Here is a 25,825-nt window from a genome sequence, read left to right on the forward strand (position 1 = left end):
GTTTTTGCTGCCTTGTTTACAGTAAGGAATTAAATGTTGTATGTAGCACTGCCTGCATCGGAAAAGCAATAAATTAAGTGCGATCACTGTAAAAAAAAGTTTTCTCACCAGCTAACATGGCTAATGGGCTTCTTTCAAAGACGGTAAAAGGCTGCGGCTTCCGTCATGGAGGGTAAATCTCATAGAGGGTAAAAGACTGCGCAACAGATAAGATGTAGAGACAAGTATTAGGCTTCGACAAACGTTACTCAAGCATAGTCACGTTGAATGTTTCGTCAGATCATCCGATAGCGATGGAAGAGTGGAATGCCTGCCCTCAGATTTTGCTCTGTAATCGCCTCGCACCCCGCGATCACTTCCATTGTGTGAATGTTGTAGGTAAATTTAAATAATGGCTGACAGCCGGCTGCTCTGAAACCAAACCTCTTCGCACCCCTGCTTGCCCCCTCTTTAACTGCCTGCTTCTTATTGTCGCCTGCATTGTTCCTTCCCAAGCCGAACCTTTACGAGTCGGTAGAGTGCAACGAAAGAAGGGGGCGAGGATAGAGGGAGAGTGCGCGGGGGCCGCAGGTTATTGAACGTTGACCGGCGTCTTCAATAGACCAGTGGTGTTGGTCCCTCGTGGCGTCTTGTCCGTTCATAATCAGGAAACCTCAATCAGACGGCGAGCACCCATCCGTCTGCGTAGCAACACAAGCTCGAGACGGTATCTCCTTCTTCGGCGATAGGCGTGCTGCAACTCGCACTGCTTACGCGGCTGTGGTTGCTGCTGCTTGCGACTGCAGTTCGAAGGCGACCCGGACCATTCGTGTGTCATTGAAAAGCCGCGCTGTTGGCTTTCTCCAGACAGGCCGCTGTCAGGCAGCGCCTTCACGCTGGGAAGACAGGGCGGCTTGGTCAGGTAAGTGTGGCTCGCGCACGTGTGATTCAGCTAACACAGCGACATGATTTACTCGAATATATTTTGATTACCATCTCGATTGTTTAGAGATTGAAAGCACTTACTGAACCACGTTGTTGAACCATTCGGTGCACACAAAGCGAGACGTTCATTGAACATTGACATGTCCGCATTGAGAGGCGTTTATGAATGATAGTTTGGCTGGCCTTTTACTTTTTTAATTCGAATAGCACTTCCGAAGAGGGACTTACTCAGCGACAACGTGTCACTTCGATGCACGTGGATTTTGTGCATCTCATTAAGCTCGCCCTTACATGTTTCGAGTCATTCAGAGAGGCTAGAAGCACTTGCTTTGTGTGTGCGTGCGTCTTTTGTCCTTGTGTCTGCTTTATATTTTGGCTTGAAAAGACAATTAAAAATGTTGAAGCTCAATTCAGCAGCTCTAAAACCACCAACAAGTATGTCGTGATGATTAAACACCTTCGCGAACACCTGCGCGACGTTTGTGATGTAAGCCAAGCATTAGGCCTCAGTATCTAGAGTAATGCGCTTGCTACTAGCATTAAATATTTCGGAAACTAACGAAAGTTTACGGAGTGTGAACAATTTAGCCGAATTGGCTACTGATCGGTCGCTAATTAAACGCTCAAACGCCGCGTTCGAACGGGACGCCTTCACGCGATAATTGGGTCGCTGCAGTGTATTCCATACTTTGTGTGTTTTAATACATTGATAGTCACTCAGGAATGAAGCATATCTTCAAGTTGCCGAGGTGTATGTGGACACTATAACTGACGCATCAAAAAACATGTTACTTTCACCACAACAAAAAATGAATGTGCACGTACACTTCATGACCTCAGTGGTATCAGCGATCTGAGGACGTCCCTACGTTACTATGAGCAACATTAAATAGGCCCAACGGTGCGTTTGCACAAAGTGTGATTATTTGTTGTTTTTTTCCTTCAGCTAGTAAGTTATCGGCGAAGACGGTTCAGCTACTTCTACGCCTCTTGTTTTCTTCTTAGCGTAGCGTAATCTTAAGCTGAGAGGGGGAGCGTCTACAATACCGTCTATTTCATATTGAGATTAATACTTTTTTCACGTCATTTTCAACCAAACCGAGCGCCCACCGCAGCTTCAAATTCGTCTTCATAACATCTGACAAAATGAAAAACAGCTGCTCAGCCGTCATTCTTAATTTAATGCTAGTGGACGTGCTAAAGTCCCGATTTTTAGTCGAGTACTCACTAAGAGAATGCACAAAAAATAATCGTAAACACACCTTACGCTCACGGAATACCTGTGGCTAGCGAGCGAAATTCGTTGCATGGACATGGCCGGATATGTCAGCGAACCATACGAACACCTCTTGCACGTTTAAAGCATGGTAGGAGTTGCATGCAGGAGTTGTAGCAGAGTAGACGCAGGAAACCTCGTCGGGGCAGCGGCTGTCTGCTTGAGCACCGAGCTCGCAGAAACACCAAAAACAAAAGAAAACATTACGCGACAAACCAAGACGCCGGCTGGCAGGTTGATCTTTTGCCGTTTACGGCGACACCACGCTCGAATTTGTTTTCATCTGTTCCGCTAAGCATCATGTGGCCAACGTTTTTTTGCTCTTTTATGGCCTTGGCCGTCTGGGCACCACGTAAATTGCCGACAGAAATGCGAAGCAAGAGAAATTAAAGATGAAGCCATTCCACCGCGAACCGTTTTCCGCGTTATTAAACATCACACTCAACTATACGAAAAAAGTTAATTCCTCGTGTACATACATATATTAATTGTCTCTCCGAGTTATGTTTCCGGCGTTGTAAGATTGAGGCGCCCTTGTATTTCTTTCCCCTCACCCGATATATTTGCCAGAGTTAATTTAATTGTAATGCGCTGCTGGAGTATGTTCGGCAAGAATACAGCTCTCCTTTTCTTTCCGAATTGATTCACCCGATGACAGTTGATGCTCCATTCACGCAGCTCTATAATGAACGACGCCGTTTAACAAATCGAGGATTTCAGATAGTTCTTTAATAGTAAAAGGACAAATTCTGAGTTACTGTGACAATTATTTTTTTTTGTTTTCGTGGTCACCGTTATAAACTAGACAATTAATTACGTTCCTGCAGTAAACATATTTAATTTCAGTTCTCACTCCTTTTTGTTTCTCACGCATGCTGTCACGTCATTCACACTACCTGCTGAGTACGAGGATGAACAGTTCGGAATACGCTGTTTTCTTGCATACCAACTACCTTACTGCGGTAGGATAAACACTAGTGTTATGAGTTATCAGAAAGAAATCGATAATGTAAGGACCTGATTAGGCAGGCTCAATATGAAGGCAGGTGATACAATCATCACTCATAGCACTGTTGACTTTCTTATACCGGCTGTGGAAGTTCAGTGGCTTTAATGTTTGCCTGAGGTCGTGAGATCAAACCCCGGCTGCGGCGGCTGCGTTTCGATGGGGGCGAAGTGCAGAAACTGCCTTCTTCTGTGCACTGTAAGGGCATAAATCCAGGTGTTATAAATTAATTCGTCGCTATACACTACGGCTTCTCTCGGCCCACGTGCATATTCTGCAATCTGAACCCCACATATCAGGCTCGTTCCCAACTATTTTCCTTATACTTTTGCAGTTCGACAATTTCGTTCGTTCGCCCTTTCAAGAAAGCAATGCTTTGCAAAGCCAGACGAATAAGTCTTCGACGGGCAGCCCGGACGTTAAGTGTCTTCCTAGCTAGTAAACGACTCAGTTTTCAATTTACTGCTCATCAGCTATATTGATTCTCCCTATGGTGCAACATGTTCTGCACGATCATTGCTTGAGAGGGAGAGGGGAGGGGTAAAAAGAGATTAATAATGGAGTGCACGTCAGATTTGCTGCGGCGTCCACTAGATAGAGAGATGTTTAATCGTCAAAGAGCTTCGGTTCTACGTTCACAACACTTTATTGTCCACTTCTTTGGCGCTTGGTAAACTCCGTCAGAGGTTTTAACAATATCACTAGAATTAATCTCGCAATGCTTAATTATATACGATCGCAGCAAATCACTGCATACATTTTCACAGCCAAACAACGACATAGTATAAGGACAGAAACTTGGTGAAGTTTGATACACTCACCATTACTGGCCCAGTCTCGTAGGAAATAAGTTGGTTAGTAAAGAGATCAGGAAGTGGATATTAACCTAGCTAGTTCTGAAATACAATGCGTATAGTTATGAGAATGTATGCTTACTCCAGCCCCGATTTCAAAATTCTTCGTATTTCAAATAAAGCATAGCACAGCAATGAACGTTGCTTTGAAAGGCGGATGAAAGCAAATAGGTCGCCCACAAGGAATACTTTGTGATATATGGGTTTACACAGCGCAAGAAAGAACCTCAACTTTGTCGTAGTCCCTTTGCTACTAGACGTCGCATGTCACTGAGATAAATCCGCATGTCTTAAATATTAACATTTTAATATGGGAAAAACGAATGTTCATTCACTTGTAGTTCTTGGGAGAAATCAAAAGTTAGGTTCGCCACATTTTTGCCGATGCGGCTTGTAATGCATTCGCATTAAATGTTTTGCGCTTCCCCGACTGCCGTCCTTACTTTTCTAGGCTATGTTCCAAGATTTCTTCACCTCCCGTCGTGTTTACACTCTTGTCGAAGGGGACTTCAGAATGCAGTCAGAGGGCACTCACAACCAGCCATGCGCGGCTTTGTCACCGTCGAGGAAACGAAGTTCGCCCTAATCCAGGCGTCACTAAGTTATTATGTAATTTACCATATCTTTGGCCTTCCATCTTTAGCTGATTGCATCGCCCACTTCAATTTTGTGGTGAAGACTACAGCAGTTCAAACACAGTTCTCGGCGCATTCTCCTCCGCGGGGTGGAGAGACCTTGGAAACTCTTAGATGAGCTTTCGAGTGCAAATTTCGCTGTACCACTTATGGCAGGTTTTCAGAACACATCATAGAGATGAGAGCCGATAACCTGACCGACTTGTATGAGAATTCAATTATCTTCAATTTCTTTCTTTTTCCAGCATAATTTCGGATAAAACTTCTCAGTAATCATCGTGCCCGTTTCCCCCAAGTTGTCGCCTTTGTTTGTCTTGTGTTTTGTTTTTCACGCATTGTAGCGCATAGCTCCCCGCCCGCGCATTAAAAATCGCTTGTCCCCACCATAGCTTCCGGATAAGGCATCATGCCGGGAGAAGTGCAGTAAAGTCAGCGCCGAAGCAACCACAATAAACACGACTTTGCTTATTATGTCACTAATACCAATCACTCGATTTACCAAAAGTTTCCTTCTAAGTGAGCGTCGAGAAATGGCAGCGTATTCTCCACTATGGAATCGGGCGCCCACGTCAATCGTAAGTAGGAAGTCAAATCCTTCCTCCAGCCATGCGTTATTGAGGCAACAAGTGCATTCATTCCGGAGATGGCCAAACTATGGTGGCGCGCCTACCATTAGAGCACAACACGTCGTATTGTTTGAACTCATCGCTGTTGTGTTTATAATGCTGTGGCACCACAAGGACATGGACGCAGGCGGAATGACAACACAAGTGCTCACTAACAACTGACAAAATTTATTAGAAGCACAGAAAATATATAGAAAAAATCAACGGTTACATGCGCAGTCCACAACAAGGTTACAAAAGCACCCGGCCATTACATGTGATACAGTACCACGAATCTACCTGTTATCATGAGCTTAATGTTCTTTCAAGATAATCAACCTCAGCGTCAAGTAGCAGCAATGATGGCGAACTCACGCATTCATCGGCCGACTGCCTTACACAGAAGGCCTCCATAATCTCCCGGGAAGTCTTATCTTTGTGCTTCCAGAGAACGCGCGTTTCTTTGAACAGTGGGGCACACTTGTGGCTTTTGACATGCTTGGCCAAGTGCATCCCCGAACCTAGATCCGTCAAGAGACCTGGCATGTTCTTGGAGGCTTACATTTAGACAGCGTCCCGTCTGCCTCGTGTAATGTCGACCACATGTCAGGGGAATGATATAGACCACTCCGCAAGCACAGTCCACAAACGGATCGGAGTGCTTAACACCACAAGCTTTTCTTCTCTCCTGCGGTGTGTCACACCTCTCAATGGCAGCACATATCCGCCCTATCTTATTCTTTGGCGAAATTTCCATCTCATAACGGCGAGCCACCTTCTTACGGCTGTGAGACACTCAATGGATGTAAGGAATGGAGGAGAGCTTTTTCCTCCCCTGTGCGCTCTCTTTATGTGACCTAGTCCCCATTAGAGTTTGCTTCTGTACCATAAGCATCCGTTGCGACACTGAAGCCAGCACAGAGGCTGGGAATCACGCACTATGAATTCGTACCAACTCGCCCAATTTTCAACCCTGTTGTGTTTGCTTGTCAAGATCGCAGTTGGGGTGTTCCAAGCTTTAGCAGCGCGTACGAACTAGGACCAAAAGGGTAAATCTGGGGCAACTTAGCGCTTCGTTGTTAAAAGTTTCTCTCTGCTTTGACCTTGTCCGCGCGTGTTTCACCAGCGACCACAGCGAAACACGCCAGCGAAAGGGTTCCTTCTTCCTTTCAAGCAACAGGCGTATTCGTGCACCGTTTTTTACAGGACGCCGCAGTATGCCAACGTTGTTATTGTACTTGCTCGTGCGTTACTTACCTTGAGTTCAACCCCACGCAAGGCTATAATAGTCCGCCATCCAGTACAGTGCTTGTTATATCACACCGCCCAAGGTCCGTTAGGGAGTGCGGCCCGCTTCGTGCACGCTGCTTTCATGACGTCACTGCGTGCGGAGATGGTGGATTAGTGCAGACACCAGCCGCCGCGGTGGCTGAGTGGTTATGACGCTCGGCCCGTGTGCTCTGCGATGCCAGTGCACGTTAAAGAACCCCAGGTGGGCGAAATTTCCGGAGCCCTTCACTACGGCGTCCCTCATAGCCTGAGTCGCTTTGGGACGTTAAACCCCCATAAACCATAAACCTATTGCCGACACCAAATCTTTCCTTGTGAGTGTTTCTCTTTAGAATGATGAGTTATACATTAGTGTAAGTGGATCACCCCATGGTATTCCCCTACAACCGCTAAATAATATATAACAAAAATGTCTTCTTTAAGCTGTTTCGATTTCAAGAGCCCAACGATGCCTGTGACATGTAAGGTGTGTTTAGGTCACTTGAGGGAAGAACACAACCACAGCATATTCGCTAATACGTAGTCTCAATTCTCTGCAACGCTTGAACCGGCCTGCTTAAAGAGCTAGAATGACAACAAACGACGCATCCTTTTTTTTTTCATGCCTCACGTTTCCTAAACGCACCTCACACGTCTTAGCCATCATTCGGTTGATGAAACCGGAACAGCATGAGAGAATAAATTCAATTATAAATTACTTAGCGGTTGTAGGCGAACACCACATCATGATGTAGGTATACAAATGTCTTATGCATCATTACAGAGAGTGGAACAGGCAACTAAAGCGAGGTGTCTGTCATGCACGTATCCAAGAGGGGGCCCGAGGGTGTCCCCCTCCCCTGAAATAAAGTTCAACCCTTACCCCCCTCCCCTCCCCATCCTCTTGGCAGCCAGCTGCCAGCATCCCCCCCCCCCCCCCCGCAAGCTATAACTACTTTAGGCCCCTCTCGAAAAAAATTCCTGAATACGTGCCTGGTGTCTGTAGCCCTTTCACGCATGCGCGTGTCTGAGACGTGCATATGCTGAAAAGGAAGTTTGTATGTTAGATGACTCCTTTTTTTGGGCACCACCAATCAGCCTTGATCGTCACACATCACAAGGGATTGAGACAACAGTTTTTCCATGAGGTCAATCAACTGGAATCATGTGTAGGAACGAGACTTACGCTATTAAGTAATAATAATAATAATAATTGGTTTGGGGGAAAGGAAATGGCACAGTATCTGTCTCACATATCGTTGGACACCTGAACCGCGCCGTAAGGGAAGGGATAAAGGAGGGAGTGAAAGAAGAAAGGCAGAAAGAGGTGCCTTAGTTGAGGGCTCCGGAATAATTTCGACCACCTGTGGATCTTTAACGTGCACTGACATCGCACAGTACACGGGCGCCTTAGCGTCTTTCCTCCATAAAAACGCAGCCGCCGCGGTCGGGTTCGAACCCGGGAACTCCTGATCAGTATCCGAGCGCCCTATCCACTGAGCCACCGCGGCGGGTTTAAGTAATGCGTGTGAAATCATTTTTTTCCTCACTCTGGCATAATCAATGACAATTCACTAATGTGTAAAGCTTGCGAGTAAAACTGGCGAGAAGGTCCCGCGAGTTTACTACACTTTCATAGCTGCGCTCGTAAGTGTATTCGCGTCGCTCAATTAGGTAGAACTGAGAGGGATTGCCTGAAATACTTTACCTGTTTGTTCCTTTATTTTTTGTTTTTGTGCTTGATTGTGCACGCTGATGTCAACAAGCAGTTATCGTAGTAATAGGAGAGTTATCGCAGTGGTAGGAGGGTTATCGTGGTAGCAGGAGAAAGGCTGCTATACTTATTATGCTACATCTAAATGAACGACAAAAATGGCAGCGGTACGATAAACGAAAGAAACAGCAGTCGATCGTGGTAAGCAAGACGGCTGCTGTTGATCGCTGCTTGAAGGAGCGCATCTAAGGGCAACGGCCGCGTTTCTCTAGGAAGATGGTTCCCACATTCAGTTGTTCAGCGAAAAATGCTGTGCCTAAATATATTGCTGCACGGATAAAAGGGTGGCGGAAAACAGTCTTAAAAGTCATTTAAACCAGAGGTGTACAGTCAGTCCTAGATGGAGTTGAAAGTAAAAATTCATACATAGCCAGAGATAAATAGCAGATTGACGAAATATTAAGCGCACAGGACAACACACACAAGAGCAGAGGAAGACACGGACTGGCGCTAACCGTGTCCGTGTCTTCCTCTGCTCTTGTGTGTGCTGTCCTGTGCGCTTATTATTCCGTCAATCTGCAATGCACCACCTAGCTCCGTCAGCAGGTGTTGTTAAAGATAAATAGCAATTTCAAGCAGTGTGAAGGTACGAGCTAGGTTGTATAAAAAATTCATATATTAAACGTGATTTTGTATGAAGAAAGGATATGCCTAGAAGAGCTGTCGGAATCTAGGTTAAAAGTTCTATCTGCGAACGGGGCCGGTGACACCTTGTGATAACTTGCAATATAGCTAACAGCGAGGACTTGCGGCCGGCATAGCGTCTAGCGTCTGCTAGGATGCGAAGAACCGACAACCAGACAATCTTACGGTCGGAAAGGAGCAAATAAAGGGACCGACATTGAGCCAAGGCCCCCGGTTTATCGCAAGCTCGAAGCTCGAGCCATACTCTTGATTCTCGACCTCCCATGTGATCGTTTCATGATGCCGCAGAAGAGTACTTCGAGACGAGATAAAGAATTTATCGCACGCTCTCCATACTTGAACGGCACACATTGACCGGTCGGGTTGGGACAAATAGGTAGAAGGAGAACGGGTGTGCCAGAATGAGCATCTAGACAGGGTTAGGTAGTGCAGTCGACCTCTCTTTTGGTGTAAGTACAACATACGTGGAGGCTAGGGTTCTATAACTAACATCGACACCAGCTGAATGTCACTGTTCTTTTCATTTCAGGTAAAAATTGGTGCCGAGCCCATAACTGCATCATGGAGTTCGAAGACGTTCTGGAGAAGCTCGGCGGTTACGGGAAGTTCCAGAAAATTCTAGTGTGGGGTTACCTTGCCCCGGCTTCTATCCTGATGCCCGGGTACTTCATGAGCCAGATCTTCATGCTGTCCACGCCGAAGCACACCTGCCTTCTTCCGGACTTTGTGCGCGACGCTTACAACTTAACGGCCTCCGAAGAGCACACCCTGAGGACTGCGCTCGTCAGCGAGGACAACTGCAGAGTGTTTCCGCTCGATGCCCTCAACACGAGTTTGGTGCAGCAAATCCTGGACAATGCAGACGGTCTGCGAAATCAGTCATCGTGGTTGTCTCCGGGAGTCCTGGAGTGGCAACCGTGTGAGGATTTTGCATATGACAACACTTTCTATGACGTCACCGCTTCATCTCAGGTATGCTTTGCCACACAGCTTTGACGATTATTCTGTGCAGTACCGATGATATAGGTACACGTTTGTCAAGCTGGTTTAGGACTGCAGAAACTTCAACACTGGGACGAAATTTCTGTTTCCTTTAGCTCGTTTTAACTTTGGCACGAGTGGCTCGCTTATTGCATATCTTAACAAATAAGCGCTTGGTAGAGTTGCAGTTGATGCATATAGCTAGTGGGGTTTAAATCGTGCCCGTGTTAAAATTGTTCGGTTCACATTGAGATGATAGTACGAAAAGTGGCGGTGGTAATGTCGGTGACACTAGTGGGGACGACGACGATGGGGATTGTTTTTATCGTTATTACGATAGTGAAAACCTATGTTTGCATCAGTGCACTTAACACGTAATGGTAGAAAGCAGAACGTACAAACTGCAGGCTCTGAACAAAAAGCTGCTGTGGCTAAAAAAAAAAGAAACTAGACGGATGAACATGCGAGCTGACGCGGCGAAGCTACGAAGGCAGGGGTGTTGTGGCTTTCGATTTACATTGGTCAGCTTCCCTTTCCATCTCTAAATTTGATTTCGCCGTCATTTTATTGTTCGTCTGTTGCGTGGACTTGTAAGTTCTTGTGAATTACCCCAATACGTAGGACAGTTGAACAAAAAATTAATTTCCACAAGGCTTTTCAGCCCTGAACTGAGGTCTTCGAGGACTTGCTTCTGTGCGCTTCCAGCTATGGGAGATTGTTGCTTATCTAATAACACTCGAATGTCTAGTGTCCTTGTTACTGAGGGTGTTGTCCCAGTGTTCATGATATCCAGTTTAAAAAGGCGATTTTGACGTCTGATAATTAAGGGACTTTGAACTCGGTAACTCAGGTTGTCCCCAGGAGCCGTTTTTATAATCTGTCTATTGTCGTTGTCCACTTCGTGTCCATTCGGTCCTGTGACAATGGTCACTCATATATACCCGCGGCTTTAAAGCGTCTGTGGAAAGCGACCCGGTGATTGGTTGGTTGGTGACCGGACCTCACGACTGGCTGAAATTGGATGTAATATGCAGCCAATGGCGAGATGCATTGCATCGCTCTGTCAACAGCAGGCAACCGGACCTGGCCAGTGGCTGCCAATAGCTGCGATGTGCAGCCAACGGTGAGGTCTGGTCGCCAGCCACCCAATGGCCGGGTCTCTTGCCACAGGCGCTTGAAAGCCGCGGGTGTATCTGACTGATTACTGAGAGGGCCGAATGACGCTAAATGGACAACGGAGAATGGACTGTTTATAGGATACGGCCCCGGAAGCCTTACAGGAGCCCGTAATCCCACACTATGCAAACCCTCCTTCCCAATCTCTTAGATACCTCTAATCGCAGCACCATTCAAACTAAACCGCCGATTCCTTGGAGACTTGAGTGCAAAATTGAAAGTGAATTTCATGCGTAGACGTTAGCCGGCTTGTCCACAACGCTCGCGTGGGCGCATACTGCGGGCAAAAGGAAACACTTTTTTTGAAGCAGGTATTGCTTTTCATGGGAAATTCTCGCGCCCAATCGCTTCCGCCGCAAAGACACAAGAAAGGCTCAAGAACGACAAAGGCACAAGCACTGGGCCCCCAACACAGAAGATGCTCTAATATTTCACTCTTTCCGAAAGTACCTCGCCCCAGCTCTCAAAACAAGTCCACTCACGTCTGTACTTAGAGCGAGGCACCTTCGCATGAAGAAAACGTTCAACTTAAACCCCAGCTTCGACATCAATGCCGAAGAAATCTGACAGTAGTATTAAATATATATAAAACATAGCATTGTCATCTAACAACACTGCAGTTTAGAGTTTCCGAAATTCGGAGGGTGTAAAATACTGGTGCATAAATGTTGCTTTGAAACTCATTGTACGAGTTCACAAGCACTCGAGTGCAGTATTTACGCACACAGAAGTAGGGTTATAGGAAAAGGAGTTTGAAATTTACAGGCATACTTGAAATGTACATAAGTAGATTTTTGCACCCGAAGTACACAAGTTAAGAAAAGTTACTTTTGGCAGTGCTGCATAAGAATCTTAGAAAAGCATAAGGATCTTAGGCGGGTACCCACCGGTTTTCTAATTGGTACAAAAATTCCCCCGGCCTGTTGCGCGGCTTTTCTGGGGTGAAATGCTTGGGAAAAAAGATTGGACCAAACAGTTGCGTTGACGGGTCTGTGATTCATTTCGCCGTCACGCAACTTAAATTCCTTCATGCGGTAAAGCCCACTTGTGGGCTGTACTGCAGCTATACGAAGGCTCAATGGCTAAAATTTCGAAATCGAAATAGTGGAAATCTTAACAACAGCAACATGCACCTCAGTAGCAAGACTGCTTTTCAATATAGCATCCCTCTGTGCCTATTTCCAGTGGGACTTGGTCTGCGAACGAAGTCACCTGCCGAGTCTAGTCTTCACGATGACCAGCATAGGGAGCGCCCTGGGAACGATTCTCTTCGGCACATTATCAGATAAGTAAGAAGCACATGATGAACCCTTTCTGCAAGAGTTTCTTTCGTCCATGCACTGATCGGCATTACATAAGCAAGCGCAGAGCGGCCAGAAAAGTTCAAGTGACGAGGAGCTCACAGCCGTTCAGCGGATCGCAATAACGAACAACACCAATGGCAACGCTCAGGACGACCATGAAGTGCAGTCGAACCCGGGTATATCGAACTCGAAGGATATGCCGAAATATTTCGATATAGAGATAATTCGATATATAAAAATGGCAAGATATAGGCTGATCTGTCACCTAGAAGCAAGATTATATTGAACCCATGCTATAGTGATCAGCTTTTGAAGCGACGTGCCGCCCGCCGGCGAGTTAGTTGGCTGTGCACCACTCGCTAGGCGCTGTTAAACCGAGCCTGCTTCGTATCGAAGCCGAAGCGAATAGTGTTTTGGAACTAGGCACTTTCTATCCTCAATCTCATTAATATCTCATTAATATTCAGGTATAGTTAGTTTCCGCAACACGTTCGGCACCGAAGCACGCCAAGCGAAGGTCTTGTTTAGACTTTAGCTAGTTAGGTTGACTTTACCACGTGATACTAATGTGGCGTGAAAAATGAGTGCACATGACCGAAGGCCGCCATCAAGCAGACTGCACGTTCACATTGTTACGTGGTTTCAGAGCGCCAGCACGGCCAGCAGGTGGCCAAGGTGGTGCAGGCAACCTGTCTCCGCGCGCCAAAAATCATCGAAGAACGCCATTAGAGGGAGCGCCACCTACAGGAACGTAGCGCGGCATTCGATATATCGAATATTCCGCTGAACGCGAGTTCTTTATATGCGAACAACAGTTCTCTGCCGTTGCATAAGATTTCCAAGGGGATATTGTGACTGTATGATATAAACAGTAAGCCGAAACATCCGGGTTCGATATATCCGGCCTCGACTGTATTTTCAGCTCTGAGGGCGACTTTGCGAAAAAGGTTTGCAGTAATCCGTGGTTGTAGTAGTAAGAGCTCACAGACGAAATACGAGAACCAGAGCTTGTGTTGTGCCCTCTTCACTAAGCTTTCGTCTGCTTAAGTTAAAGCGCAGTTGCTTTTACAGCTCAGTATTCTCAGGCGTGGTCAGCTTGCGTCATTTCAGCTGACGTCACTTTCAGCTTCTACTGAGATGATCGTCGCTAGTGTAGCGTGTGAACCTGCTTATCATACGGACTGCACAAAGCAATAAGTGGAACATGCCAGCCTGCCTTGTAGAAGCTGCTGGCAAAGAGTTTCTTATGAAAGCGCTTCACTTATACTGAAAGAGTTGCACGCTCAATAAAGGCATACGTTGACGTGCGCCACGTCCTCCGCGACTTACCCTCGTACCTCTCTTATTATTCTTACCGGCTGAAACGTAGGCGTGATTTCTCGCAGGATCGGCCGTCGCCGCGCATTCTTCATAACCGTCCTGATCGCCATCGTGTTCGGCTTCTCCTCCATACTCGTCACCAACTTCATCGCGTTCGTGGTCCTGAGGTTCATCAACGCCACCATCATGCCACAGATATTCCAGCTGCCTTACATCATACGTGAGTGTCTGTACGCTGTGAGAGCTAGCCTGAGAGGGTTCCTCGATGTGTACCAACCTACCAAAGATGGAACTAAAATCGTGTGGTCATAGAGCATGATGTTGGAGGGACATTCAGCACATCTATTCCATCGAGATCTCGTAACGAAGGTGGTTAATGCGTCGTGCCTTTACTTGAATAAAATAAAACGTCCAGTCGAGTTCACTTGACTGAGAGGCTTGTTGGTTGCCAAAACACACCTCTCGGTACAGCTATTCCGTAACGGAAAAAAAGGCATTATTTCATGCTCTTGATCAGGAAAGCTGAGTGAATATGTTGCTCGTAATTATTATTGATAATTGCTCATCTATTTACTCATTTGCCCCGCAGTGCTAGAGCTTGTCGGCCCTAAGCAGAGGACCTCCATGCTAGCCATCGCCTGGATGGCCTGGACCGCGGGCCTATGTTTGCTCCCGCTGGCGGCCTACCTGTGTCGCAGCTGGATTATTCTCGGACTTTTCTGCTCCGGCGCCGCCATCATCAACTTATTCTACGCAAGGTACGGCATCCCCTTACGTCAACTCCCCTAACTCTCCGAAACCCCCCGTGGGTTTCGGTCCCCCCCCCCCCCCCGCTATTTTTTTTCCACATGCATTCTTTCATAGAGTGAAGCATTAATTAGCCGGTAGGTTTAGTTCTCTAGGTCTACGTCTATTTCTTTATTTATTTTATCCCCTTGGTACAGAGAGGGAGAACTTAGAGTACTGCGAATAAAAACCCAGTCATGACCAAAAAGTTGGGCGATGGTGGTCCATGCTTGTTCGAGCTGGACTTAGCCCTGGAAACGGAACCGAAAGAATTGGAAGCTCTGGAAACGACGCCCCCTACGAGATCCACTTCACCATTGAGGGCCTGGCAATAACGCCTCGCATTTCAGGCAGCATAAGTGTGTTCTGCTCAACTACTCCACACGCTAGTGAAACATAAAAAAAAACATGTCAGACTTCTCTGCAATGCAGGCAACAGTAAGAAACTCACAATTATGCCCATTAAGGTTTTCAGAAAACGCGCTGACATGCCTCTACGAATAACTGAGCAACTCGATGGCCGCGATAGCACCAAACGTGCTCGGCGGTCGTTGGAGAACCGAATCGCAGCCGCTCTCGCCCACGCTCAGTTTAAAGCTAACTGATAACGTTCGAATTAAGTCCCCACAAGCAGCTACAACAATCTCGAAAAGTGTAGAAGTAGTTGTGTGTGGCTTCCATCATTGGAAATAAACATGGTCGCGTGTCACGTGGCAAAAGTGATAAGGCCGTGTGCAGGCGGCTTTGAGCAGGAACAAACAGCACAGAGCTTCACGGTAATTTGAGAACACTGACTGTCGAACATTAAGAATTAGGAGTTTGTTAAATGTATCAAACAAAAATAACGTGACAATCTCTGAAACCAAAGAAAGCGCAGAGCAATTGTAGTGTGCTAATTGAAGCGGCGAAGGGTGTTCGAAGAGGCTCCTCAAAGGACATTGCACATACGCTGCCATAATCAATCTAGTTACCTGTTATTGCACACAATGCTAAGGCACATAAGTACAGTTCCTGACAAAGGTAAAGAACCCAAGGGATTTCCTTCCGAGCAGTGTAGAGGGGCTCTTGCAGCATCCATGAAAGTCGTAAATTTCGGAAGGGCGATGACTTAAGTTCCTCCTATCTTCAAGTGATTTGGAACGCTGGCTACGCATAACGAGCCACAGAGCTTGGCCCGTGAGATTACCCCTTGGGCTCTCCGCTCCCGGGAAAAGTTTTACATACGAAAATAATTATTAAAGCGCCATTCAGCACATATGCGTTCAATGTATGTTCTTACTGCAAATTTGATTGTGCAACTTTTTCTGGGTATGTCAATACTTGTCCTCGAGAAAATAGTGCATTTTTCGCTGAGAAAATTGAATTACAATATTTTTCCCACCCATCGATTGAATCTCGTGAGGTCTACACCAAAAAGTACTCCGAAATCACCGTTTTCAAGTCAATTATAGTGTAGCCTAGCCTCTGGGATCCCCAACCCTCACCCCAACACCCACACTAAAACGTCAAGTTAGACTCCTCGCGGCACTGCACTAGAGACCTGCCTCTGTCGAAGTAGTCGTGACCAGTACCATCTAGCGCAAGTATCCGTTCAGGGAGTCGCACAGCGAGAGGTCTGAGTGTGCGAGAAGTAATTGTACAATCCTAAGTGGCGGTTCTTGAGAAACCGCAGATTGCATAGGTTATTAAAGTACCGTTCCCGATGGTGGTTAGCAAGAACCGCGGATGCCATTTCTCGCACATCTCTGGCACGCAGTTCGTATAGACGATGTTGGCGCACTCACATTTCCCAACACAAGCATATTTTTGCTAGAAAACCTATTAGGGCCGGCATACATCTCATAGAGGACACGGCAGGACGCAGCCCGGTCTTTTTCACGGTACAAAGCGATGCAATGCGATATGATACAGTAATGCCGTGGCAAATAGAGTAGATAGCATAACGCATTAACAGAAACTTCCCGAGATCGGGAGAATTCGATGAAATTAATATGTAATGCACAGAACAGTGTCATGGACTAAAATGACTGGCTATGAAACGCGATGAGAGGCGTCAGACAAGAAAATGTAGGCATCAACGGCGCAACCGCACTTCGTCGGGAATAATAACAGACGTTTCCTGGTAGTTGATTGGTTCTCGCAAAACTTGTGTTTAATTCAAGCGCGTCGGCAAGCTAGGAAGATATCAATGGCGCAACATGATGAAAACCTATTGGTCGAAGGACACTGGCACCGCTTTGCACTGTATTTGCCTTGCGTTGTTCTGATGCGAGGGCTGGCCCAGTAGAGGCCTTGTACCGAGCAGCAATTACCAGAAGAAAGTCGCATGAAAAAATAGGCGTGGGGAGGAGGGGTGCTTCCAGAAATCGTGCGTTCGTTGCTTTTTCGAGCAATTATTTTAGTGTTTTTTTTTACGTGGAAGATACTAATCACGGTAAACAGGAGTAAAAATATTTGTTAACACCGATTTAGTTCCGATCCACCATTCGTTTCCGAAGCGAATATCTTTAAACAGACTCTCAAGACCGAAGCACCTAACTCAACATTATCGTTCTTTTATGGCTGGTTGTTACTTGGTGACTGAAAATGAGGGCCTTGGAAAGATTGATTACCGAATGGTCCGCCTCCCTACAAGAACGTTAGAAAGAACACACCGCAACAAAAACAAACGTAACTAAAACAAGTAAAACACACGCGGACACACATTAGTGGTCTTGCCATTGTGTGCGGACGCTTTCGATTTAGAAATCTAATATCGTTAAGCAATGAAGTTAGGAGAGTTAGTATCGACGAGTCCAATTCAATCCAACGTTCCTACTATCATCCTTCTATAAGGAATGCTTACTTGGGAATTCGAAACAGCGGTCGTGCCCTTAATTGCCAGTGCGGCAGATGTGCGAATCTCACTGTTATTTCTTCCTGTACCCTGTATTCAAAGTGCGTGAGCGAGTGCCTTTCTCTGCCAGGCTGCTGCCGGAGTCACCGCGGTGGCTTCTATCGCGGAATCGCTTCAGCGACGCCACCGACGTGCTGACACGCATCGCCAAGACAAATGGCGTGTGCCCGCCCAAAAGCCTGGCCAATGACTTGGAGGTAATTGGCTAATCGAGCGTGGCTCAGCATCTTCCTGGCATCCCCCTCTCTCTGTTTTTCTCTCTTTCATCATTGGCTTTCGCTTTCGTACTTCGTGCTGTTTCATTGGGGAGCTCCGTGCTGACCCCGTTATTGATCGAAAACCTGGTAATGCCTTTTAGGGTTTGTCTTGCGGAGAAGCCGCTCCGGTCAAAAGGCGAAGAACAGTGGCGTGGGCCATGATTAGAGGTCGGCCGGAGTAATGCGATTGGCCTGTTTACGATGTTTGTGTGTAAACGGAAGAGGGGGAGGCGGAAAAGGCAATGAAGAGGTTACAAAGTTGGAGCCTTCGTAAATGTGACAGGGTGAGTTCTACGAGTTTAAGTGGCCCCGTGCGACTGCTTTTCCAGTGTAAGCGAGGCAAGTCGTTCAATCTTACAGAGTTCTTCCTCAAAGCATTCGTCGTACTGACTGAGCTTTCACGTAGACGTCTCGCTGCCGGTGTTGGTGCGATAGAAAGCGCACCTTTAAGTGGCACCGAAATCACTAGAAGAAAGCGACACCGTTCAGAAAGGTTCTCAATCTTTAACGGCGTACCCGTCGTTTTCTTCCTTTCTTTTAACAGAGGGTCCAAAAGAAACTCGTCGAAGAAGAGAAAGTGGCAAGGTCGTCTACAGCCGATCTTATACGCGTGGCAAAGGTCCGCAGAAATTTCCTGATCATTGCGCTGAGCTGGTAAGTAAATCACGCCGAAATCGACGCTTTTACGACCTGGCTTTGACGACACAGTCACTCTATCCATAGTCCATTCAACTAGGCGACATGCAAGCTCGTCGCCCATCCACTGAGTTCGTCGAAACTGTATCGCCCCGCAATGCAGGGTGGCCAACGCGGGCGCCTACTACGGCATGAGCATCAACGTGACCAACATGAGCGGCAACGAGTTCGTCAACTTCTTCTTCCTTGGCCTGGTCGAGTTTCCGGCGTGCATGATGTCCTGGTGGGCCATGGAGAAAGTGGGCCGCCGCTGGATGAGCGTCTTCTTCCAGCTCATGGTCAGCGCCTCCTGCGTCGCCTTCTGCGTAGTGCCTAAGGGTGAGCACAGCAGCGCCTTGGCTTCTCCTACTGCAGCGTCTGCTATTACAACCAGATCAATCCCTCAACCTTTCACTTGAGAAGGTCCCCACCTCACCTTTCCCTTCTTCGAACCCCGTCCTCCTTGCTGTCACGCGCAGAGGCGGCAGTGACTGGCGTGGTTGTCGTGATGGTGGCCAAGTTCTGCTGCACAGCGTCCGCCATGGTCATGTACCAGCAGGCCTCTGAGGTCATGCCCACTCCGGTGCGATCATTCGCCCTCGGAGCAGCCTCATCGGTCGCCTCCACGCTCACCATCTGCATGCCGTATATCATCTACCTCGTAAGTCACTGCTTCACATCTCTCTCCTTGTTTTCTGTTGTTGTTGTTGCTGTCGCTGCTGTCGCTGCTGTCGTCGTCGTCGTCGTCGTCGTCGTTGTTGTTGTTGTTGTTGTTGTTGTTGTTGTTGTCGTCGTCGTCGTCGTCGTCGTCGTCGTCGTCGTCGTCGTCGTCGTCGTCGTTGTTGTTGTTGTTGTTGTTGTTGTTGTTGTTGTTGTTGTTGTTGTTGTTGTTGTTGTTGTTGTTGTTCGAAAAGGCGACTATGACGGCATTCTTCATTCTGCACCCATCTAGGGAAAGTACGGCGCCTGGATTCCGTTTGCTGTAATAGCAGCTTGCACCAGCTTGGGTGGCACGTGTTCTGCTTGGCTGCCAGAAACCAAGGGCTACCCACTCTACCAGAACATGGAGGACGCAGAAAAGTATTCGGCTCATCAGAAGTTCTTTTCTTGGAACTGGTAAGTGCGACCTTTTTTGTACTTTTTTTGTACCTGACGATTTGCATCGCACTATCAGACTATGTCGATAAATAAACACGATATCTCTCAAGACTATAAGATACGTTCGTCTAACAGAGCGTATATAGCAAAAAGTGCAGCGGCATCAACCACATCCAGTGGCATGTATGAAAATATGGAGCACATAAAGCTGTGCTGGGGCCATAATTAGCGTCGCGATTGATGTCATCATAATGAACGCTGCAGGACAAAGGCCTCTCCCATACCCCTCCAATGAACCCCGTCTTGTGCCAAACCGTTCCACCTTATCCCAATAGTTGTACCACACACAAAAAAGCGTCACGTAACGTTACGTGCTCATGGCTTACGGTCTACAGGGCGCGAGACGTAGTATGTACGATTTGTGTGTATGCGACTTGATTATTGCTTCTTTGCATGACTTCAGATCAACTTTTCTGTCAGACAATGTAGAGGCGGTAGGTTGGAATCTTTTACTCATCTACCGAATTTTTTCAACTGGCTTGAAAACATTACCTTCTAAAAAATTTTGCACAAACATTTTGCCTTTTCAGGCTACATCAAGGAAGTACATGTGATTGAACTGACGCCAAGAAAATAAAGGCAAAAATTATAAACACAGGTAGGGACTGATTGCTATTTCCGTCACAAGAGTACTGCGCCACAATATATAAATAACTTAAATGAAGAAAACATACTGTGCAAACTTTTTAGGTATTATTATTATTATTATTATTATTATTATTATTATTATCATTATTATTATTATTATTATTATTATTATTATTATTATTATTATTATTATTATTATTATTATTATTATTATTATTATTATTATTATTATTATTATTATTATTATTATTATTATTATTATTATTATTATCTAAAAAAATTGCACAGTATGTTTTCTTCATTTATATATTGTGGCGCAGTACTCTTGTGACTGAAATAGCTATCAGTCCCTACCTGTGTTTATAATTTTTGCCTTTATTTTCTTGGCGTCAGTTCAATCACCTGTCCTTCCTTGATATAGCCTGAAAGTTCGTCACCTCCGGAAACAGCACGAGAACAGCCGGGAATGCCGTAAACTCTCTGAGTTCTTCCGCACTCTGTCAGTTGCCTTTCAGTTTTCATGCCAATAAAATTACGTCTTCAGTCGCTAATCGAACTCGCCCATGTGGATACCAGCAGAAATGCAACTGGGGACGCTAATGAATTGCATAGCTTGTGCATGATTCAAGGAAACGTGTTATTTAAAGAAAACACGATTTACGCACAAAGTAAAACGCGGAAAAATGAACGCAGCGACAGAGGCAGGTATCCGCAAACGACAGCCCTTCCAAAAATATACCAGCTCGTATGCTTCATATCTGAAAATATTTGAATCACTTTCCTGCTGGCGGGGGATAATAACCATGCAAACTAGATCAACCTACGACCTTTCGCTGAGGTGACTGGTCTGGCCCGCAGCCACTAATCATACCTATGTTTCCAAGTGAACAACAATTACTACCACCGCTACTGCTGCTGTTCCTACTACCACTACCCCTACTAGCGCTACGACTACTATTACTATCCCCACAGTCACTACTTCTACTACTACTACTGCTGCTGCCACTACCACCGCTAATACTATTATTACTACTGCTAGTTCTTCTACTATTACTATCACTACTACAGTTGCTTGACAGCCTTTTCCTTCCATTTTGCATCTTTAAAATGAAGTGACCATGAAACCATGTGTATTCATTACTTATCTTGGAAAGCTGTGACCATGCCTTCGTGGGAGAAAAAACTATTCATTGAAACTGAGAATATTCTGTGTATCCTTTTTCTATGCAGGTTACCGAAGGACAAAAGTCTACAACAAGAAAAAGAACTCAATGCGACAGTAGACGAGAAGGAAGTGAACTTGATCTCAAACGGCTCTAGTGCGTGAAAAACTGGAACTTTACTGGAGCTGCAAAAAAGCTGACGGCGCAAAAGCTTTCGAAGCCTTTTGATGTGATCCGGTATCATCAGTTCCTCGCCGACTACCTTCGGTTAGTTCACGGCGGTGTGCACCTGTGGAAAAGTGGAGTGGTCATAGAGTGGTGTTAGCTCGCAAATCTTAATCACCTATCGCGAATTTGAATTGCACGTTGCCAGGAGGCGACCACCAGCGGTGCCGTAACGTGCATTCGCTCAATGCGTTTCTTTGCTCCTAATGCTCTGCGTGCTCATGATTCTTGAAATGCGCCGTCCGTTAGCCCTCACAATGTTTTCAATCAGTGGTGCAGTAGCAACAGAAGTGAAAGCGTCTTTATAATTCTCGCTGATACGCGTCTGGGGCTGCGTTTTCGGCTTCGTATCCTTCGCGTGTGCTTCGACTGTCTTTGTGCATCCATGCGTGGTCTAGGGCATTTAAGCTGTGATTAAGTAGCAATTTTTTTGAAGCGATGTTTATTGCCTCAGAGCATAAAAACTATGAAGTGAAAGATGAGTAAGATGCTTAAATAAATGAAAAAAGGTGGGCTGATTTGATGAACTCAAGAAGAGAACGATGATATGGACCCTGTGTCCAGGCAATATAGCAATCCGGAGTGTCCGGTGAGAGTCCCACTGCCGCCAGGTGCCGAATTCTCGTCGGCTTCAGCGCCGGGCAGTCCCACAACAGGTGGTAGACATCCGCCTCACAGTATCTGTTCTTGCAGACTGGACACTCGGGGCGAGGGTGTAAATTTTTGAAATGCGGCCACTTGCGCGTAATAGCTGGAGTTAGGGCAACCCCGACCCGTATCCTCCGAAGCGCAACCTCCTCTGCACGGGTAAGACCACGGGGGAGGGTTACCGCACACGGAGGGATTAGAGCGCGTGTGCGGCGCCGGAGGTGTTCCTTTCTTGTTAAAATGAGGGTGGTGTCATCCAGAGTGAGGACTCGAGGCAAAGACGAGGTTGGGGTCGAAAGGCGGGTCGCAGAATCTGCGCGGCTTTGTGCGCTCAGGAGGTCACGCGGGACCCGCTCAATACGGATTTGTTGTAGGATGCGTGCCGCTAGACGATGGATGTCTTGGCAGATTTCTGGGGAAGTAGCATTTCCTACTTTGTAGTGTGTCGGATAGGCACACAGCAACAAGAAACAGCGGAGATTTGCACGTAACTGGGCGTCATGTTGTTTATCCTCAATGGCCTTGACCTTCCACATCTAGCTAAGCACGACTGATGTGGCAGAAATATGGGTGGACGGCAACTGCCTCTGATATGACCAGCCAGCGCGCTGAAAAGCTCACAGACCATGTCCACTCGATTGCTGTGGGCCGTGAGCCAAGAGATTCTTCATAATAAGCGGTTGTCTAGAGCGCCCATAGAAAAACATCGTGATTGTCAGCCAAGCTGCTTACGTGAAATGAAGTTTATCAGAGTCGCACATCAGCCCAAGTTATCGTTACGAATTCCAACAAGCTGCTGCTGTCGCTGTGTTTTGGACTATTGTTGCTAAAAACAACCTCTGGTTTCCTAACTTAGTGCACTGATACCGCATGCTAACGATGGTTACGTAAAGACAAAAAGCGGACAAGCCTCTTGTTCTGCGGCCGGATTACTTGTCTCGCAGGCATGAGCAGTGGACAAAGATAAGCACTTCGCTTGGTTTTAACAGCTGAACGTAGTTTCAAGCCGAGGAAAATGGTTTCGCGACATCCGACTATTCAGCTTAATAAAAGAACTCCGAATAGTAAAATGTGGAAAGCCGCTCTTTGGATGGAAATATACATGCCGTAATTTTATGCCACCGTTGCACTGATCCATACTGCAGTCTGTTAAGTCCAGGGGAGTACAGAAGAATAGAGAACGCATTTGAACTGCTTGCGTTTGCAGAGACGTCTTATAATTGCTCATTTCTTTCAGGAGAGTCTAGTTTGTAAGAAAACAGAGTCACGGCTTGTTTTTTTTTTCAATCACTGTGCTTTTTCTCATACCGCAATGACTTGTAGGTATGCAATGTGTACGTAGTTTAGTCTTTTTTTTATGCCTTACACACACCAGTTCTAATCGCTTCGATATACGCTGAAGCTCGGCCCTTGTTGCTACTGAAGAGAAAATCTGGCTGGAAAGGCAGTCTTTTGTTATCCTTTACTTCAACCAGAACTCCAGTCTCGTTTATGATTTAGGCATCTAATTTTCACGAAGATGCTGCATATGGTGAGGCGTCTTTTCTGCCGTCCGCCGCTTTCTTTCTTGGAGAATAATACAAATGTGGCAAGTACCAAGCACACATTTTGTGTGCAAAACACACGATTATCTGCCCAACGTAGTGCGGTATATTCTCAAAGATCTCAGACTTCGATGGAAAGCATTTGTATCATGTAGAATTTTTGGCACCCAACCGAATAAAGTAAAGCGAAATCAATTGCATTTATTTTTAGTTGCTTCGTTTCTGTTTTATTTGTTCTTCAGACAGCGTCTAAGAGAAGGCCAAGGCTAAAGGCCAAAAGCGCGACGAGGCTTTGGCCCCTTGTACAAGTTTTTAACATGAGTGAACAGAATTCACAAGAATGACAGTTCGATCAGTAGTACAGATATAAAAAACAACTTTCCAAAATATCGAAGGCAAAGTTGCATCACTGTTTGCATCAATCCGGAATTAGCCAAAATTTCAACCAAGAAACGAAACGCGACTTGTGGTAACATATTCAGGTAGGTATCGGCATCTTTGGTCCCTCGATGGAGTCGTGCAATCAACGCTTGTAAGCGCATTTAAACAAGAAAATGGTTCATTTACCACAAGTCTACCCATTTAGTATAAAAATGAGCAGAGCACCGGTTGCTACGTATAACTTATTGCCATTACCTCTGCACGGTCTCGCAAAAACTGGGCAGCGTTCCACAGCGGTAATCGCTATCAACTAAGTTAAGAATGCTAATTGTGCTTGCTGGTAGCTTGCATTTTAGAAGGCAGCGCAAGAACATAAGACGACACAGAAAGACAAACGTGCCCTGTTAGTGCATTTGCGTGTGTTGACTTCGTGTGTTCTGTTTGTACTTTTGCACACAACGCTCGTTTGTGTCTGATACTGTTGTGTGACGCACTTGCGCTGTGTTCGGAAACGGCGACAACTGAACGACCGTCCAATTCGCTAGGCTGCTAGGCTGTCAAGAAATATTTGTCATGAAATTCACTAGGCTGTCAAGAAATAATTGTTGGCGAATGGCTAGTCGACTGTCTACTACATAGCTGGCAATCTCTATTAGCAACAGCATGGGCGCCGATCAATCCCGTTCGAACATCTTTGTTAATCGGCCATTTGATTACCTCGCGTAAGGTAGTATTTCCAACACTGCAGAGCTTCAGTTGGGAAAGTGAGCAAGTAATTGCTCTTCTTTCATTTTCTCCAGCGCCTCTAGCAAAGCATCAAATGGAGAGAATCACCTCTTACAACATTCGATGGTCATCTGGCAGTTATTCGGTTCTTAGCTTGACGCACACGCGAGGATTGCCTTTTAATCAGGCACGCATCGGCCTATACGCGCTACCGAGCACAGATGCCAATGACGTCAGCGGAAGAGAGCAAGTGAGTGACGTACGACTGTCGGGAAGCTACGCCCGTGATGAGGCTTGCCGGACCATGCGGCAACGCGCAACTCGTCGCTGTGGCTGACCTGGAGTGGCCTCTGACACCCCATCAACAGCTATCGTTCCTGTCACAGCTTACCGTGGAAAGATTGCATCGGACATAACCCATTCTGGCTGGGATTGCAAAAACAAATATGAATATCAAACTGAAACGCAAAGATACCTCGATTGCAACATCTACTGTAGCTTCTACACATTCACTTTGTTTCACCTTTGGAGCAGCGAGGACGAAGCTGTAAGTACAATTGAGCGTGGTCCAGGTCGATTTTCACAACTGCACTTTTTCCTGCCATGTCATTTACAGACCTAATAAAGATCCATGGTCTGTATTCGGTCATTTTCAGAAACTCATGACGTTGTTTTCTGCTGCTGTATCAGATGAGGGTTAGCCAAATGAACCTGGTGAAATCAAGACCATGAGTTTGAAGGTGTGAGCTCAGAGCGACATCTCATAAGAGAGGCTGAGTGGCTGAACTAAGAAGAAAAATTCAAAATTTACCGGGTGTTTTCCTGTGTGGTAACGCGAATTTCAGAGACAGCCCAGTCGAAAAAAAGACGACATAATCGCGCCCAAACTCCGAAAAATGTTTGTCGGAGCAACTGATTTTTCTGTGGTGCTGTATTTTTGTCGTACTTTTCTGTCCTTCTGTCACTACAACCAATGACAGCGCGTTACTACAAAAACTGTTGTTACTAC

General features: G+C 46.2%; 1 protein-coding gene across 2 annotated transcripts; it reads left to right on the forward strand.

Annotated features, from left to right (window-relative positions):
* Positions 1-666: 666 nt before the first annotated feature.
* LOC144099038 (beta-alanine transporter-like) lies at positions 667-23,912 on the forward strand. 2 transcript variants are annotated; one of them, XM_077632053.1, is made up of 11 exons: positions 667-901; positions 9,518-9,960; positions 12,331-12,434; positions 13,835-13,989; positions 14,359-14,527; positions 17,522-17,648; positions 18,253-18,362; positions 18,508-18,722; positions 18,863-19,044; positions 19,336-19,499; positions 21,360-23,912. In XM_077632053.1, exons 2-11 carry the CDS (start codon positions 9,550-9,552, stop codon positions 21,454-21,456), a joined length of 1,734 nt encoding a protein of 577 aa, XP_077488179.1. In that variant the 5' UTR covers positions 667-901; positions 9,518-9,549; the 3' UTR covers positions 21,457-23,912. The 2 variants fall into 2 exon arrangements, with proteins under 2 accessions (XP_077488179.1, XP_077488178.1); XM_077632052.1 differs by lacking the exon at positions 667-901 and adding an exon at positions 9,333-9,437 and having other exon boundaries at positions 21,360-23,908.
* Positions 23,913-25,825: the final 1,913 nt, after the last annotated feature.

The sequence above is a fragment of the Amblyomma americanum genome, chromosome 7, assembly GCF_052857255.1.
Source record: "Amblyomma americanum isolate KBUSLIRL-KWMA chromosome 7, ASM5285725v1, whole genome shotgun sequence".
NCBI lineage: Eukaryota > Metazoa > Arthropoda > Arachnida > Ixodida > Ixodidae > Amblyomma > Amblyomma americanum.